General features: G+C 34.5%; 3 protein-coding genes across 3 annotated transcripts; all 3 read left to right on the top strand.

Annotated features, from left to right (window-relative positions):
* Window positions 1–1,677: 1,677 nt before the first annotated feature.
* LOC126053495 (odorant receptor Or1-like) lies at window positions 1,678–3,385 on the top strand. The gene is made up of 5 exons (XM_049836419.2): window positions 1,678–2,519; window positions 2,687–2,786; window positions 2,862–2,963; window positions 3,102–3,257; window positions 3,326–3,385. Exons 1-5 carry the CDS (start codon window positions 1,717–1,719, stop codon window positions 3,383–3,385), a joined length of 1,221 nt encoding a protein of 406 aa, XP_049692376.2. The 5' UTR covers window positions 1,678–1,716.
* Window positions 3,386–4,340: 955 nt separating this feature from the next.
* LOC110383866 (odorant receptor Or1) lies at window positions 4,341–6,316 on the top strand. Its single transcript, XM_064043543.1, is given in 6 exon segments — window positions 4,341–5,015; window positions 5,018–5,183; window positions 5,281–5,380; window positions 5,457–5,558; window positions 6,006–6,161; window positions 6,247–6,316. Coding segments are annotated over 6 exon segments (1,176 nt in total). The 5' UTR covers window positions 4,341–4,423; the 3' UTR covers window positions 6,307–6,316.
* Window positions 6,317–7,520: 1,204 nt separating this feature from the next.
* On the top strand, window positions 7,521–11,498 carry LOC110383826 (odorant receptor 67a). Its single transcript, XM_021344737.3, has 5 exons — window positions 7,521–8,293; window positions 9,966–10,065; window positions 10,239–10,340; window positions 10,636–10,791; window positions 11,188–11,498. Exons 1-5 carry the CDS (start codon window positions 7,521–7,523, stop codon window positions 11,242–11,244), a joined length of 1,188 nt encoding a protein of 395 aa, XP_021200412.3. The 3' UTR covers window positions 11,245–11,498.
* The last annotated feature ends 1,850 nt before the right edge of the window (window positions 11,499–13,348 follow it).

Here is a 13,348-nt window from a genome sequence, read left to right as displayed (position 1 = left end):
TTTGAAGAAACGTTAATGTTGTAGTAGTGTATCTTTAATTAAAGTGCATGTTTTATAGTAGAAAATAGTGCTAATTACAAGTACAAACAAAGTTCCCTGTACACTAATTTTAGCTATAAATACTTAATGTGCAGTAGCCTAGTGGGTACAGGACCAACTATTCAAGTACGTGTGTATGGGTTCGATTCCAGGTCAGCACCAGCAAGTACCAATACAACTTTTCTAAGTTTGTACGAACTTTCTAATATATCTTGGACAGCAATGACTACAGGGGAAGGAGAGCATCTCGAGGAAACCTGGGCTATAAAGTCTGAAATCACCGACAGCCATTCAGCAAGTACGGTGATTAACTTTCAATCCTTCTCTAAGTGAGAGGAGGCCTGACCAGCATTGAAACGATAAAAACGCTGATGATGATGGTGATAAATAATAAATGATTCGAAAAAATATTTCTTTATATGAAAGAGTATAATCACAGTTGGGTCCCATTGTCACCATCTCAGTATCTGATGTTGGAAACCCTGGCTGAAGACCAAGGACCAAGAGACAGTAGGGTGAAAACTTGATATTCGTCTGTATATCGGATGAAGGGTGAAAATTTGGACCTTATCTGATGATGGAGACAACAGTAAATCAAGGGAAATCGAATCAGTATTTAGCAACTGCCAAGTGTCTGGGCTCATTTCTGTACACACTGTTACATGTTATGACTAATATGTCTGAACTGCAAGCAAACTAGTTTACCGAACTCCTCAACGGTTGATAGCAGATAGAATCTGTTTGGGCATATTTTATTTATGGGTATTGGTAAGGACTTTGCACTATTATGCGTTACGTCTGCCACTGTGGGTATTCATAATATTAAAGTATTGGACCCAAAAATTGAACCGCATAAAACATAAAACTTTTTACAAAAAAGTTTAAATTTACTTCATAAAACACTGAAAGATACAAAATAAGACTTTTGACATGTTTTTCCGATAAACCTTTGTGACTGAGCGAAAAGTTACATTATTATGCTGATGAATCTAAATATAACTATAAAATAAAAAATTCGTCTAATTTTAACAATGAAGCTATAAAAAGTAATATAAAAATAAAAATACCACTCGAGTGCAGTCTGAATGTTATCTGTTCTGCAATTCCTCGCTACTTTGTACCACGGCGCCTATCTGATTCACACGGTAAAACACATGTACCTACAACAATTTGGATAATGGAATTGCATCAAGTAGACTGCTTTTGAATAAACATGTAGTTTTGGAGTTTCTTGCTTTTTGGTCCAGGGACGAGAACTTATATGACATTTATTATGACATTGGTTCTGGTATATTTCATATTTTTAATCCGAATTTATAGACTAGATTCCACTGTAATGTGAAATATTATGATCCCAATGGTGATGATGATAGTTTCAAATAAATAGAACATTATATTATCATTCAATAGCTTACACGTGCTTTTGTTGATATACAATGCATCTTCAAGGTCTTCTGTGAAATGTAAAAACATAGTTATTTTGTTACAATGGTTTTTTTATTCTCTTTGAACCTATCGTAATGTGGCTTTCTGGTTTGTGTCTTCAATCTAAAAAACCGACCAAGTGCGTGATGGGCCATGCTCAGTGTAAGAAGGAGTTACAGACAGAGCCAGAACTTAAATTATTTAATGTCTTTATAAAGTTCTACTTGCAAGCGAATTCTCCGAACTGCATTGATGCGCTTTGAGACATATATTATGGTCATAATGGTCTTACGTCAAATAGACTGCTTTATAATTAACATGAAGTTTTTGAAATACCTCGCCGTTTGGCCGGGTGAAGACTCGACTCCCAGATACAAATACTACTCCACAGCATTTATCACGATCTACATATTCGTCTACATGACATTATTCACCATAAACTTTCCCTTTTTGCCCAAACAGTTGGATGTTTTTGTAGAAGACATGCTTTTTTATTTCACCGATTGTGCCGTAGTATCTAAAACTCTAACCATTGTGTTTATGCGTGAAAAAATATACGATTTATTTGACATGCTGGAAAGTGATATTTTTCAACCAGATGACGTTGAAGGCTTGGCTATAATAGAAAAAGCAAAGAAGTTTATCAAGCTTTATTGGAATATTTTTACGTCGGTCTCGTTTACTTCAAGTGCCGTTCATCTCTCGCCGATAATAGTGCATTTTATAATAGGAACTGAACTTAAACTACCCGTCTGTAGCTACAGGTTTCTGTCAGAAAATTTCAGACAAATGTTTGTAGTTCCGTTGTATTTGTATCAGGGCTCAGGAAATATGTTCCACATGATGTACAATGTGAGTATAGACACATTTTTCGCGGGCTTGATGGTACTAACAATAGCTCAACTGGATGTTCTTGATAAAAAGCTAAGGAGAGTGACAGATAAAGATGAACATGAAGATGCAGATGGTGAAACATTTAGACAACGTCACGACAAACACAGAGAAGCTGTTAGGAAAATAAACCAATGCATAATTCATTATGAAGAAATAAACAAGTAAGTAATCTCTTTAGTAATCGAGTAAAGGCCAGATCTTTTCGAACCAATTATCGTAACAGGGTAGTTCTTTCAACAGAAAACATGCATGCAACATGCTGAGGTGAGGTCAGTTTTAGGGATAATGATAGTACGTTCTTGAGTTGACAAAGACTTATTGATTTCAGATTTCGCAGACTAGTTCAGGATGTGTTCAGCATATCGTTATTTGTACAATTCGGCATGGGATCGTGCATCATCTGTATATGCTTGATGAGATTTACTATGGTAATACAATTTCTTACCTTTGGTGTTTGGTATATTATCTTGGTTTAGAGAAATCAATGTTTTTAGTTATTTCAGCCAGCACCGCTTAGTTATTTCTTCTTCCTTGCCACTTACATGTTTCTGATGGTCATACAAATAATGGTGCCCTGCTGGTTTGGGCAGCGGATTATAGATAAGGTATTCGTTTCATACTTAGGACCAATCTATCTGTTATTTAATGATTTTGAGAACTTGTCATTTAGGATTAAGTTTTTATTATTGTAAAAGTTGTGAATATTGTTTGATTCAGCAATTTTATTTTTTTCTTCTCCATAGAGCAACTTTTTGGCTTTTTCTGCTTATAACTGTGAGTGGACTTCTGAGACTCGTCAGTTCAAGAGTAACATGCGACTTTTCGTAGAAAGGGCTAACAAACCCCTCTCTATTACTGGAGGGAAGATGTTCAGCCTTTCACTCGTCACCTTTACTTCTGTAAGTATTGGCGTCCATGAAACGCGTGTTGTTTTGATTTTCTCTTCAATTATTTTTTCCAATTTCAGATCATGAATTCTGCTTATTCTTTCTTTACTCTTCTTCAAAATGTGAAGTCTCGGAAGTAATTATAACTATGTCAGTATTCATTTTAAAATATTACTTTTATTCATGTTTGTATGGTTTTGAAAAAGTAATTTTATGTCATTAACGATTTCAGATTATAAAGTCTGCTTATTCTATCTTTATTTCTTAAAAATGAGCGGTCCTGGGAGTGCAGATTCTGCAAATTGAAAAGCTTTAGTTACTTCACGTCTTGAACGACTATTGTGCATTTCATAACCTATAAATAATTAATGTCATCTTCTAATCTATTACGCAATACTTGAATTATAAGTTTCAGATTATTGTATCAATGATTGATTACCTTAATAATTTTAAATAAACGCACCACAATGCTCACTTACTAAATGTTTAATTTCTATGGGAACCAATTAAGAATGCCCTTGTAGCTTTAATGTAGTCTTGCGAAGGAATTATAAATATGTGATTTTCTGAAGTGATTATAGACGATGTTCTACTTCGCCAGTTCCTCTGTATTGTCAAATCCTTTGATCTCCATGGTGACTACATTGTCGTTTCAAATAAATAGAACATTATCATTTAATACGTACATTGGTGTACATTGCATTTTCAAGGTTGTCTTTAGAAAATAAATACATACTACTAGGAATTTTACTTTCTTTTACAAAGACATTAGTTTTTTTATTCTCTTTGAACTTACTATAAAGTAGTGTTTGTGTGGGTATTGCTCTTTAATTAAAAAATAAATGCATTCATGTATGAAAAGTCCTAATCACCGGATAGGTAGAAAGGACAAGTAGAACAAAAGTAATGGAGCTGTCGACACTTCTATTCTATTTCGCTTTATTTCTTATGTTTACTAACATTTGAAAAAAAAATTTGTTCAAATTTAGGTATGGTTTTAAAGTTGAATAACGTCCAAGTTTAACTATTTAAAATCAGTGACATAAGAGACAACCAACCAGCATTAAAAAAGTGAGACTTTACACCACTCTAAACCTCTAACCAAATATCAAGTTGATTTCTCTAATCTATTAGAGCCATACACAGGCTGCAAGACACATTGGACCTTAACAATATTTATGATAAGGGCCTTAAGTCAAATAGACTGCTTTAAAACTCACATGAAGTTTTGGAAATTCCTCGCCGTTTGGCCGGGTGACGATTCAACTCCCAGATACAAGTACTACTCCACAGCATTCATCACAACGTACATCTTTATCTACATGATATTATTCACCATAAACTTTTCTTTCTTGCCGAAACAGCTGGACATTTTCATAGAAGACTTGCTTTTTTATTTCACCGATTGTACCGTAGTATCGAAATCTCTGACAATGATTCTTAAGCGTGAAAAAATATACGATTTATTTGACATGCTGGAAAGTGATATTTTTCAACCAGATGACGCTGAAGGTTTGGCTATAATAGAAAAAGCAAAAAAGTTTAACAAGCTTTATTGGAAAATTCTTACCACTGTCTCGTTTACTTCAAGTGCCGCTCATCTCTCGCCGATAGTAGTGCATTTTATATTAGGAACAGAACTGGAGCTACCCGTCTGCAGTTACGGGTTTTTATCAGAAGCCTTTAGAGAAATGTTTGTGGTCCCCTTGTATTTATATCAAGGCTCAGGAATAATGTTCCACATGATGTACAACGTGAATATAGACTCATTTTAACAATAGCTCAACTAGATGTTCTTGATAAAAAGCTAAGGAAAGTAACAGATAAAGATAAACATGAAGATGCAGATGGTGAAACATCAAGACAACATCACGACAAACACAGAGAAGCTGTTAGGAAAATAAACCAATGCATAATTCATTATGAAGAAATAAACAAGTAAGTAATCTCTTTACTAATTGAGGTGACAGAAAACATTGTTGATGCCGAGATGAGGTGAATTTAAGGGTAAATGATGGCACGTTTTTGTTTTCAGGTTTTGCAGACTAGTGTAAGATGTCTTCGGCATAACTTTATTCGTGCAATTTGGCATGGGATCATGCATCATCTGTATATGCTTGATGAGACTAACTATGGTAATACCATTCCCTATTTTTGGAAATTCTCCTTATCTTAGTTTATAGAAAGAAATCAATATTTTATTGATTTCAGCCAGCACCACTTAGCTATTACGTATTCCTTGGTACCTACTTGTTTGTGATGGTCCTACAATTCATGGTACCATGCTGGTTTGGGCAGCGGATTATAGATAAGGTAAATATTTATTTCTTTACGCTAAAAAATAGGTGGCCCCTGATATCGGGTACAGGGTCTAAAGCATCGGGATTAGAGTCCCAGAGACAGAAACCTCCTCACAATACGCGCCGTATCAAGGAGTACTGCCTTCTGAATCAGTCCCTTGATCCAATCGCCTAACGAGCGCCTCATGAGGTGTTGGTCGAAGTTCATGTCTGTAACGATAATCGGCACAATAACAGCCGTGTTGACATTCCACATGGAGACAACTTCGTGTGGAAATCGAGATACTTTATTTGTTTCTCTTTCTTAGCTTTCCAAGGTTCTCATCATGCGGAGTATATTGATCTATCACCCCTATTTCAGGCTTATTGGCTGCAATAGTCATTCAGGCTTTTGTTATTATGATTGTAAAAGTAGTGAATATTGTTTAAAACAGCAATTTTCTTTGTTTGTTCTCCACAGAGCATTTTTTTGGCTTTTTCTGCTTATAACTGTGAGTGGACTTCTGAGACTCGTCGGTTCAAGAGTAACATGCGCTTTTTCGTAGAAAGGGCTAACAAGCCCCTCTCTATTACTGGAGGGAAGATGTTCCGCCTTTCACTCGTCACTTTTACTTCTGTGAGTATGAGTACCTATTGGTCTAACGCTTTTTGTTTTTTTTTAGTCTTAAACCAAATTTATTTTATATCCTTTCCAATTTCAGATTATGAACTCTGCTTATTCGTTCTTTACTCTTCTCCAAAATGTGAAGTCTCGGAAGTAATTATGTGAGTATTAATTTCATACAATTACTTATACTGGCATGTGTATGGTCTTGAAAAAGTAATCTTATACCATTTCCAAATTTCAGATTATAAAATCTGCTTATTCATTCTTGATTTCTTCAAATGAGCGGTCTCAGGAATGAAGTTACTGCAAATTGAAAAGCGTTAGTTACTTCACGTCTTGAACCTTAAACGACTATATAGTATATTTCATTGCAATTAATTTTAACACTCTTGTCATATCCAAAATTCAATCTGTTAAGCAATGCTTGGTGTATATTTAGATTAACTTAACTTCATAAGTTTTAGATTATTTTATCAATGATTGATTACCTTTTAAGATGACATAAAATTTTCAAATAAACGCACCACAATGCTTACTTATTAAGTGTTTAATTTTAATGTCTATTAATTCAGAATGTCCTTTTAGCCTTAATGTAATCTTGAAAAGTAATTATATCTATGTCGATGACAAAGGCGTCGATAAAATTTTCTAATAAATGAGTGAAACATGACAGGTTTTAATTTAAAATGTTTACTTTAATAAATTACAAAATATTGAGTTACGCCTTTAGTTGGAAATGTGTTCACTTGTGATTAATGATGTTCGTCTATTTATTGAGTAGCATACCCTATTTACATCGAGAATTATAATATTTTTTGATTATGTTTTTAATTTCTTAAAAAATATGTTCGAACTTTGTGTAATGAACAATAGTAATAAATCTTCTCTTACCTTCAACGTGTCTATAAGTCAATTAGAACATTAATTTTAAATGTAAACTTTCATACATTAACCAGAAAAAACATATATTATGCTTTTAGAATGATTTCTTGGTTGACGCCCGTCACTAATTGCATCTCATTTAAAACCTACTACGACAGCAATTAACCTACATTCATTAAAACCTCCGTATACTTCGTATTTACAAATATTTTAATATGTCTTGGAAGTGTACCTGCAAATTAATTCCTAGGGGCTGTTAATTTGCTTTGAACTGAAATGGATGTAAATTAGAAATTTCAAGACGACCGACTAAAACGTGCGATGCATTTAAACACCTCTACTTATTAATTAAGAATATACCTAGTTTGACTGTAATTACAGGTATGTTTCGTGTCTTTTTGACTTCGTCGTATAAAAAGGGTAGCCCAGTCTGTCAGTCTTGTTTTCGAGGAGTAGTGAGGGCAGACTGTTAGACTTAACATAAACATGGGTTACCAACAAATCGATTGTTTCGACATCCATTTAAAAATCCTCAGAATACTTGGTGTATGGCCACATGATAATCCAAGTATCTACTACATATATTTCTCCAGAATTTTTGTGTTTACATTCACAGTTTTATATGTCGTGATATATACCATGAACTTCTATTTTTTACCACAACAATTGGAAGTTTTCGCTGATGAACTAATATTTTATTTTACCAACGTCGGAGCTCTATCTAAAGCGTTGGCCTTTATATTTCTGCGTGACAAAGTAAAAAAAATGCTTTTTATGTTAGAAAGTGAGATATTTCAATCTGACGACCCTGAAGAAATTAAATTGATAAAGGAAGGCAAAGAGAAATCCAATTTTTATTGGAAAATAACTGCTGGGTTATCGGTTTCTGCAAATACAGTAAATGTGTGCCTCCCGTTGCTGGTACATATAATTTTTTCGGTTGAGCTTGAGTTTCCTGTGTGCAGATATTCGTTTATTCCGGAGAAATATGAAGCTATGTTTGCGTATCCAGCGTATTTCTATCAGAGTATAGGAATCACGACACATATGCTGTATAACGTGAATATCGATACATTTCTTCTGGGCGTGATGTTTCTTGCTATGACCCAACTGGATATTCTTGATAGGAAATTGAGGAAAGTGACCGATGTTTGTATAAATCCTGACGCCGCTCGCGGTTCGGTTGATAAGTTTATTGACGATCAGAATGCCGTATTGGAAATTATTAAGTGTATCAAGCACTATGATGCTATTTGCGAGTAAGTTTTTACACGCTTTTTATTAGCTTCACCTGTATGTTTGTAACCGACTTCTTTGGGCGCGATTTTGACCCACTTTAAACGGCCAGATTTCGTTCAAACTTTGTAGATTTATTGAGGACCGATGACAATACACTAATTTGATAAAATTATTCCATTTTTAACCGACTTCCCAAAAAGGAGGAGGTTACACATACACATCGATTACTCCGAGGTTTATAGACCGATTTACGTGATTCTTTTTTTGTTCGACTCGGAATAGCTGCCAGTTGGTCCCATATTCATCAGGTCAGGATCTGATGATGGAAACCCTGAGAAATCGAGGGCAACCTTCAAAAGTTGTAGGCATACATAGGGTAAAAATTTGACACTCAGGTGTACGCTTAAAAGCACTATTCAACTGTGAAGATTTGGAGCTGAACTGATGATGGAGACCATAGAGGGTCGAGGGAACTCGACAACTGAATATGTAAACTACCTCGTGTTTGGGCTTAAATTATTTGTATTGACAAGACCTTTGCAACAGTGAAGGTTTGGAGCTGACCTGATGATGGAGACCAGAGAAAGTCGAGGGAACTCGACAACTGAATATGTAAACTACCTCGTGTTTGGGCTTAAATTATTCGTATTGACAAGACCTATGCAACAGTGAAGGTTTGGAGCTGACCTGATGATGGAGACCAGAGAAAGTCGAGGGAACTCGACAACTGAATATGTAAAATACCTCGTTTGGACTTATATTCTTTGTATTGATGAGAACTTCCCACTTGTATGGATAGTGACAACTATTCGTATCACTGAAAAGCTTTAAATAAATAACCTTTTTACAAAAAAAAATAAACCGACTTCCCAAAACACTAAAAAACAAAAAAAAAAAACAAATTTTAGGTGCATCGGCCTAGAAGTCGGTGGCAAAATTAACTTAGTAACATCCATTAGACACCGACTTCTAGGCTTTTCAATTTGCAAAATATGATTTTTGTTAATTTATATAATTTTCATCTATAGTCGATAAGGTAAGAAAATTAATTAAAATTTTCTAGAATTTTTCTCTACAGTCGATAAGGCAGGACTCGATGTTAATTTTTATTTCCAATAATTATCTTTAGCCGTTTTCTCTAATATTGACCAATTTTTATATACTAAAGAGAATTTTAATTCTACAAAACAAATAATAGTTTTAAAACGAACTAAAAAGTAGAAAATAAATAATAGTTTAAAAAAACTAAAAAACACGCTTTTTATAGAAAAACGAACTAAAAAATAGAAAATAAATTTTAATGAATTTAAATTAAGAAAACAGTGTTAAAAATTTCAATGAATATAAATTAATAATAGTGTGAATACAAAAAAAATATTTAAAAAAAGCGTGGGGTGCATGGTGTCAATAGTTATAAATATTTTATTGACAAATATGAGTACAGTGACTTTCATTTCGATAATATCTTAAAAAGCACCCCACGCTTTTTTTTAATATTTTTTTTTTGTATTCACACTATTATTAATTTATATTCATTGAAATTTTTAACACTGTTTTCTTAATTTAAATTCATTAAAATTTATTTTCTATTAATTTTTGTAAAGTAAAGATATTTCAGAGACGTAGATAAAGTGTTCCAATTTTCGACTGATTTGTTTTAAACTTAATGAATTTTTATGTTTATGTTTTCAGATATTGTAAATTAATTCAAGATGCTTTCAGTGAGATATTATTCGTACTATTCAGTTCTGGCTCTTGTAAGATATGCATGTGCCTATTTCGATTCACAATGGTAGGTGCTCACTAAATTATCTTTTCTACACTAATATTATAAGCTGGGTTCGTTTGTTTGGGAAGACTAGTCCGATTCGAAAAATTATTTCAGTGTCAATAATATATTTTACTATCGAGTTAAATAAAGGTTTATCCGAGTACGTGAAGTAATTTTCATGACGTTTTTTTCAGCCAGCAACGACAGGATATTTTGTTTTTTTGACACTGTATGTAACTGTCATGACACTTCAAGTGATGGTGCCTTGTTGGTTTGGATCTCGGCTTATGGACAAGGTACAAACTGATTTTTCTTAGCATAGTTTTTGATATCATGAATAGTATAACAATACTGGACTGTTTCACAGCTTCTTTAGTCATTTGTAGATTTGTGAATAACAGAATAGCAATTCTAAATATAATTTTTATAATATTAGATAGTCCTAAAAAGATTTTTATTATATCAAAAACTGAATTTTAAATAAGTTTTGTGCATTTAGAATTTTGATACATGAATTGCTTTGAGAACGGAGTCTGATTAGATTTTAAAAGTAAATTAGACCGTTTTAATATTTACCTCTTTACCCAACAGAGCAGTCAAATTACTATTGCGGCGTACGACTGCGACTGGACGCCGCGATGTCGCAGGTTCAAGAGCAATTTGCGACTATTAGTCGAACGAGCAAACAGACCTATCACTATTATTGGAGGGAAAATGTTCCTGCTCTCACTAGGAACTTTTACTGCGGTAGGTAGCGATAAAGATATGTCATCATCATCAAGCGCCTAGTCCTTCTTTCTATTCTATTACCTATATTATTTCTGTTGGATTGACTGGATTGCAAAAAAGGCTAGCTTGAAACCTATTGATGTGAACAGATGTGGATGAGTATTAGTACTTTATCCTAGAATCGTCGTTTACTTAGAGCGCTTTCACTCTAGCGGGTTTTTTCGGCAAAGAATCGCTTGGTTCGGCAAACAATTGACAAGTACCGCATACCTGATACCGCTTGACTATAATGTGTCGCACTTAGAAAAACCAAACATACCTAAGTACATATACGCAGAACAAACTGTTAGTAGTTTGAAAATTATTTTTATGTATTTTTTATAGGTAAAAAATATGTTTCTTCTTTTGTTTCAGATAATGAACTCTTCTTATTCCTTCTTCACTTTGATGCGTCACATGCAATCTCGTTGAATACTCTGTAAAATAGTTCATACGGTACTTGTATTATTTCTAAGTCTTGTTATCAATATTTTTCAACAATTTGCTTTTTTTATTAGTTACAATATTAATGTAATTTAATTCAGATTTCATCTTAAAGGACCAGAGCAAAGCTAACAAGTTCCCTTATTTGTCTATAATGAGGCCTTGATGAATAATTACGTAGTATCCGGATAAATTAGATGAATTCGCTACCTTTAGATACCTATAATTATTAAAGCTTGAATATTCTTTTACACGAGATTGTATTAATCAGAATAAGTATTTTTATATGTAGCGTAGTTATACTTACAACAAAAATAAAAATGTAGTAGATGTAAGTGTATTGCAACTGTTCCACTTTCGAAACTCGTAGTTTTCCTTTTATTTTACTTCACAAGGAACAAAATAAATATAGTGAACACATGAATAAATAGTCGTTTCTCGACGAGGGAGTACAATTTTTTCTTGGCATCTGCGAGGCACAAACGTCACACACAAGGTTCGGGGACAATGGTCCCGTTCAACAGTTCATCTGTTAGCCGGTGGCGGTAATAAGGCGTGTTTTTGCCCGAACACACAACGGAAAAGGAAACAATGATTTTGCTCGTGACTAGATAAATAAGATGTCCGGACGTGACGAGGGTACCATTACAGTTTTTATGGATTCTTTCAGTGGGTATAGCACCACCCGATCCACCTGGATCTCTTTGTTTAGGTCCGAGTACATTGTCTATCTGCGAATGCGAACATTTTTATCGCACCTCCACTGTCAAACAAGGCCACAACTTGAATCGAATTCGTAATCATTATCACGTGAAATCTGTCGTGAAAATGGAAATTGTAATTACGGATACAATGGCAATGTATCCATTTGTTTCCATCGATGAAAAATGGATAAAAATTGCGTCCGCACACGTCCTTCCGTCGCGCCGCCTGCAAACGATGATTTAGTGGCGATCCCTGGATTTATAGAGCGGCCCGCCCCGCCCAGCGACTTCAATGAATAATAAATTGAAGATCTTTTTCGATATTATTGATACTCCGGGTATCTTCGTGTGATGTATGTTCGGGTGAGAATTGAAACCCTTTTATTAAAACATATATTACAGGACACGTCCCGACGGTGACACTGAATAATACGCTCCTTGTTGCGACTATTCTTTGCAGAGCTCTCTCTTATTTCGGATTTTATTACTCTAGGATTATTTATTACATTGTCTGTACAATATACTTTTGTAGAGATTCGTCGAGCCATAAATCCTTTGACTTTATTATATTTTGCTTGCACTTAAGCCAAATAGGATAATACGCAAGTTTGTACGTAATCATTTGGAGACGTAAGTAGTTTAAGCCAAAGTAAACCCGTGAACCGCGCACTGCAGCAAAATGTCTTTAAGAAACCTCGTGCACAAGATTCTCTTGCAAACTGCGCTTGGTAATCAAGACTGCACGTTAACTTGGTGGCTTTCAAAATTCTGACAACAGTTATCGTCGCTAGTTGTCAGGCGTACAAGTGGAGGAGTTGGATGTTTGAATTTGCCGAGCTAATTCCGAAGGGCGTACGTACCAGTTTGTCTTGCCGAGGCGCGGCGTCGGCACTCGCGAGACGTACCCACGACAGCGGCAACGCAAACATATGGTAGTGGGGTTAAAACTTGCCCCGCATGTAAAATTAGTTAAATAACTCCCCGGGAATCTTCACTCTCTGTATGGAAACACGTCTTTGCTCTAAACCCGAGCAAATTAGACTAGCGAACTTGCACACATTAAGCTCGCTTTCTAAATTAATCTACGTACTGTGGCTAATTAAGAAAAAACATTGTTCGTGAACTGGAATTTATGTTTGTTTGCGTTTCAAATTATGAAAGGCTTGTTGTGCAGTGTCGAGTCTGTGCCAGAAATGAAGTGTATTACAATATAAAACGAACTGACCATACATATGCAAAAGCACATACCTACATAAAAATTATCCATACTTCATGTACTAGTATTGAGAAGTCTGTATGAAAACGAATCGTTAATAGTCCAATGGATGATGATTTTAATCTACGGCAGGTAGGGTTCAATTTCAGCAATACATTAAGCTTATGTATGT

Source organism: Helicoverpa armigera, chromosome 3, assembly GCF_030705265.1.
Source record: "Helicoverpa armigera isolate CAAS_96S chromosome 3, ASM3070526v1, whole genome shotgun sequence".
In the NCBI taxonomy this organism is placed as follows: domain Eukaryota; kingdom Metazoa; phylum Arthropoda; class Insecta; order Lepidoptera; family Noctuidae; genus Helicoverpa; species Helicoverpa armigera.
The sequence above is the reverse complement of the archived record's forward strand: the minus strand, read 5'-3'. Positions and strand labels throughout refer to the sequence as shown.

Bases quoted from the DNA above. Each gene is read 5' to 3' on its own strand.
- LOC126053495 (XM_049836419.2), top strand. From the start codon at position 1,717: ATGCGCTTTGAGACATATATTATGGTCATAATGGTCTTACGTCAAATA. The intron at 2,787-2,861 runs GTAATACAATTT...TAGTTATTTCAG, and splicing joins GCTTGATGAGATTTACTATG to CCAGCACCGCTTAGTTATTT. The intron at 2,964-3,101 runs GTATTCGTTTCA...TCTTCTCCATAG, and splicing joins GGCAGCGGATTATAGATAAG to AGCAACTTTTTGGCTTTTTC.
- LOC110383826 (XM_021344737.3), top strand. From the start codon at position 7,521: ATGGGTTACCAACAAATCGATTGTTTCGACATCCATTTAAAAATCCTC. The intron at 8,294-9,965 runs GTAAGTTTTTAC...TTATGTTTTCAG, and splicing joins CACTATGATGCTATTTGCGA to ATATTGTAAATTAATTCAAG. The intron at 10,792-11,187 runs GTAGGTAGCGAT...CTTTTGTTTCAG, and splicing joins CACTAGGAACTTTTACTGCG to ATAATGAACTCTTCTTATTC.